The following is a 5,000-nucleotide window of genomic DNA, read 5'->3' on the forward strand; positions in this document are numbered from 1 at the left end:
AATATATTTTTTTCGATAAATATTAGGAGTTAGTTTTTATTAACATGAATTCAATTGCATACACTTTTTCCATTGTTTTTCTTCTATTACCATCAACTAAACTTGTTATATATAATTAAACACAAGTGTGAAAGCAAGTAAAGACAAGAAAGAAGGCTGCGTAAAAAAACTGCCATCCGTTATTTAAGAATTGCAGAATTTACTATGTGACGAAGACAATTTATACCACCAAAAAATAAAACAGACAAGTTTTATTTAATATTCAAATTGATGTATTAAATTAAGGCTCCTATGATTTAAGAAGACAAAGACATCGTCAATTCTCTTAAGCTTCGAGCTGTTTTAACTTTTATTATGTTTGAGATTCGATTATAATAATACAAGAGAAAATTGGGGTAACGAAAATGGCTTATCATGTTTGAAGAACACCTCTCCAATACAAAGAAGTTCTCTTTTTTGAAATTATTTTATGCTCTTTTCTCCATTCTGATCAGTGGAACTTCTTGTTGCTTTTCCAAGGCAAGTGTTTTGTTTTTTTTATTTTCTCTTGTTTTTGGTGTTTGCTCAATTCTGTTTTTTTTTTCCCCTTTCATTTTCTTAATGGTTATTCTATTTTGCCTTCTAGGAATTCCTAAATCCTTCTTATGCATAAAAGCTTTTTCCTTTTTATGTTTCTTTTCCACCTTTAAAAGCCTTTTCTTTTTTTATGTACAGTATGATGTTGGTCCAATTTTGGATCCTCAGTTGAATGAAATACTGAATTTCACTTGAAAAGAAATAATAATATGATGATTGATGATGACGATTTTTTTATGTTCCATGGGTTGTATGAGCTCAAATTCTAAACTGGGAGATGTTCTGGGAATCTGGATAACTTTAAGTGGATGTTTTCTAACTTTGGTTCTGTTTTGGATACCCGCTGCAGTACAATGCATGATCAGCTTCTTAATTTTGATGATTGGGGTTTTAGTCTTTAAGATGAGTAATAGTTTTTCTCATTTTATGTTGTTGATTCAAATGGTTTTGTTCTCACTAGTTATAAATATTAAACCTTATATTTCAAAGCCTCTCGCCTCTTAGGGAGCCATGAACAAATGTAGAATACTAGACTTCTGAAGCATTCTAAAATACTAGAATTCCCCTATTTTCTGATGTCAGAACGTTGAAAAGTATATGTATTTATTTTGGTACTCTTTTGATAGCATTTATGTTGTGACTGAATTTTGAATTTTGAATAGCTACACTGTCACTCGAGTTCTATAAATCATTCATTCAAAATTTGCTAAGCTTTAAAGTCTTCAAAACTGTCATACCATATCTTGCAACTGCTATGGGTTCTCTTTTATCTGCCTCTAAAGCAAAACATGTTTCACATATAATTATTTCATCTAAGGTGTCATTAAATTCTGTGAAACAAGGATTTTGAGTGTTGTTTTGAACAGCTGAAGGGCTGAATCAGAAAACTAGTTCTACAACAAATGGATAAAGGTACTCAAAAGTCGAAACATTTTCTTATCGATCTTATTAAGCTGCTAATTCCTTTAAAAACAATTGTTAAGCTTATTAGTTTGTAATATGGAAACAGCTTATCAATGTGCAGAAATCAGAATGTGGTGTTATACATTAACTATTCTGATCATATAAGCCAGTGTGAGATTTTATTCAAATCATGTATTGGCACCAGCTTGATATGAATGAGATATTTGAGATTTGAAGGGTATCCTTGTTTGGTTAATTTGAGAACTATGTTAGGTGATATCTCCTAAAGCTGCAATTTGGAAAAATTGTTACTATTATTGTTGACTACTCAGAAAAAAAGAGTGTGAAAGTTTCATGATATCATGGTTCCTTCCTTCTGGTCCAACTTGTTGACATTAATCCTTTATGTAAGAAATTTGTAAGGAAACACAATTATTCTGTCGTAGGGCTATAATGCCCATGCCCCAACATAAATTAAATTATCTTGGACAGAATGGTTTTCAAGGAAACAGGCTTTTTTAATGTTGTCTTTACTTGAATTAAAAAAAAAATGTTGTCTTTACTTGGCATGTTCATATGCTTGATTTTACACAATGACAATGTAACTGCATTCATGACTAGTATAAGGAATTTGGAACTCAACAAAAAACATTGCAACTCAAAGCACTTACCTGAATGAGATTTGGTTTGACTACAGGTTGTGGTATGGAAGAAACTGTTGATTTGAGAAATGGTGTGGAATTGGCAACCTCAGTCTCTGATAAGCATCTTGACCTTCTAAGGCCATCTGCACGAAATTATTCAATTTTTAGAGGTAATGATTTTCTATGAAAATAATGATCTATCAGCATACCTGAAATTCAAAATTTGTTTCTACTTTCTAATGTTACTTTGTTTCAAAAATTTCAACCAGTAATGGCTTTCATATTTTAGTTAAAGTGGAAAGCAAGGATTAGTTAAACAATACACTAGTAAATGTGCCTCTTTACATTCATCACTAAAATTGTTTAAACATGTTTGTTCTAACAATTTTTATGGCCATGACAGGTCAAGCAATGGATGTTGCTGACCATGAAAAGGGCAACTATACACTAATTAAAGGTCCAGAGGATTTCCAAACGGGACTTTATGATAAACCCCTTCCATGTTATGGTTGTGGAATTGGATGGTTCTCGTAAGTAATTGATCTACTTACTCTCTTCCCAAATAATATCTTCTTCTTGTCTTTATGGTTTTGTGTATTTAATTTCAGATTTCTTTTTGGATTTCTATGTCCACCTCTGTGGTACTATGCAACAATCCTCTACTTTGGAAATTATTACAGGAAAGATCCTAGGGAACGGGCAGGGTTAGGAGCCTCTGCAATTGCTGTAACATTTCTCTCCCATCTCTCTCTCTTGTTTAATTGTTTGTGTGCTTACACTTGCATTTGCCATAGTCAACTTAATGCATTAGAATATCACCAACCAAATAATTACATTACATAATTCTCTTAACAACCCAGCGTACTGAATTCACCGTACCACATATTATTAAGTGTGTATATTTTTCTTTCTTTTGTCCTGAGCCAGAGACTATGATGTCTCCCATCCCACTAAATCAGAGATTAATCCTGCTCACAGTGTGTGACTGTCGCTGGTTCAAAAGAATTTTGTACACGGTGGAAATTGAACACAAATTTTTCATTAAATAAATCGTTCTCATCCATCCCTTTAAGTTATATTAAGTGTGCATATACATCAATGACTTGAGTGTGAAGTTTGTAGCACTAGACATTTACAACTAATTTTATAATGTCTCAATAATGAATAGGTTGATAGACATAATAACAATCATTAGAATAAGCTCTCATACTATCTTTGAATATGAGTCTAATTCAACCCAAAAACTAGATTATGAGATGGGAGTTGTCTTCACTTATATATAATATTTTGACCATATCACCAGCCATTGAAGAATCTCTGACAAAACTTGGATGAAGCTAAAAGAAACCTATTTGGAACTTAAAAAGCAAAGCTTCCACGGATTAAACATATTTTTTTACCATTGAGTGTTTGGATCAATTAATGTAGAATTTTTCCAATTTAACCAGTGATCTTAAAGTCTTGTGTATGAAGATACATTAAGTATTTGGAGAGAGTTCTACTGTCCATAATAATCCTACCCGACTCGATTAAGATGTTCTCTGGTAGATACGTGAGGTGTCTACCAAAAACATGCATTTTCTCAACTTGAACAAGCAAGTGAGCTTGGAACAGCTATATATACCCCTTTTAGTACTCATCATGGATTGCTCTTCTTTATAGTTATCCTTATCAACCTAGTTGCAGATACCATGAATTATTGTATTGTTCACTTTGTTTCTTCATTTTCTGAATGCTCTGGTGATCTTGCAGGCATTAATATGCTCAGTAGCATTGCTGATCGTGGGAGCTATTCTTATGTTACGCTACCCCTGATGCTAGTTCCAGTAATAAAGTGAGAATCCAGAAGCGATTAAGATTGGATATCAGAAACAATTGTACGTGTATATAACAAAATATGAAGAAAAAATATGCTTGAAGATACTACATAGGGTGTACCATTAGAGAAGGATGAAATATCACAGCCTTGGTAAATTTGTGTATACAAAAGAAATATATCTCACGTTAAGTTATTACGAATCTCACATAATTTGTACTATTGATCTTTTTTCGACTAAGAGTTTCGTATTGGAGAATACTTAGGCTACTGATTTTGCTATAATGTTATTTTTTTGTACTCACCATTATATTAATAGAGAGTAATTAAGATTCGAATTTTGAATTACTTAGTTAAAAAATATAAATCATTATTACTTATATTAATCATTGTTGGTGCTGTAATGTTATTTTGAATAAGAGCACATGTTGAGTATGTCATTCTAGCATCATCCTCCAAACACTGTCTTGAAAGTAAAGCAAAAAAGGAAGTTAAAACAAGAATTACACATGGAATAAATTGCATGATCTCGTCAAAATATTTATAAATCTCACACAATTACACAAATTAAATAAATTAAATGTTCATAATAACCAAATAAAAAATAGATTAAGTTAAGGAATTACATTGACATTCTGGGTGGTTTCTTGAAATTTCACATGATACGCTTGTTACTAAAAAAACACTATATCATAAACTTTTATAAGGAGGTTATTATAATTTATAAGCATTAAAAAATAAAAAAATATCGTGGGAAAATTTAGAAATTACTGAGAATTTAAGTAAAATTTGCTCTCTTTTTTTAATCTTAAACTAGAGTACCGTCCCATCATATTAGAATTATATTTGAATTCTCACGTATTGTCAAGTACATGATATGGTCAAATTAAAGAGAAAAAACATTTTTTTCAAATATAATTAATGAAATATGAATCCTATAATCAATCATGATGGTCCCTTTTTTTATAGTCAATCATGATGGTCCTAACTTAACAAAAATTAGTCTGCAACCCGTGCATATGCACGAGTTGTTTTTCATGGACACCAAAATGATAAGGCTG

At 31.4% G+C, this 5,000-nt stretch overlaps 1 protein-coding gene across 3 annotated transcripts; it reads left to right on the forward strand.

Moving 5' to 3' along the window:
• Window positions 1–251: 251 nt before the first annotated feature.
• On the forward strand, window positions 252–4,209 carry LOC100791750 (uncharacterized). 3 transcript variants are annotated; one of them, XM_014761971.3, is made up of 6 exons: window positions 316–519; window positions 1,443–1,488; window positions 2,177–2,293; window positions 2,527–2,653; window positions 2,732–2,849; window positions 3,876–4,209. In XM_014761971.3, the coding sequence occupies exons 2-6, from the start codon at window positions 1,479–1,481 to the stop codon at window positions 3,936–3,938; spliced, it is 435 nt and encodes a 144-aa protein (XP_014617457.1). In that variant the 5' UTR covers window positions 316–519; window positions 1,443–1,478; the 3' UTR covers window positions 3,939–4,209. The 3 variants fall into 3 exon arrangements, with proteins under 3 accessions (XP_040861340.1, XP_014617457.1, XP_006587030.1); XM_041005406.1 differs by having other exon boundaries at window positions 252–1,488; XM_006586967.4 differs by lacking the exon at window positions 1,443–1,488 and having other exon boundaries at window positions 318–519.
• The last annotated feature ends 791 nt before the right edge of the window (window positions 4,210–5,000 follow it).

Source organism: Glycine max, chromosome 9 (genome assembly GCF_000004515.6).
Source record: "Glycine max cultivar Williams 82 chromosome 9, Glycine_max_v4.0, whole genome shotgun sequence".
Classification (NCBI taxonomy): domain Eukaryota; kingdom Viridiplantae; phylum Streptophyta; class Magnoliopsida; order Fabales; family Fabaceae; genus Glycine; species Glycine max.

Bases quoted from the DNA above. Each gene is read 5' to 3' on its own strand.
- LOC100791750 (XM_041005406.1), top strand. The intron at 2,294-2,526 runs GTAATGATTTTC...TGGCCATGACAG, and splicing joins AAATTATTCAATTTTTAGAG to GTCAAGCAATGGATGTTGCT. The intron at 2,654-2,731 runs GTAAGTAATTGA...ATTTAATTTCAG, and splicing joins TGTGGAATTGGATGGTTCTC to ATTTCTTTTTGGATTTCTAT.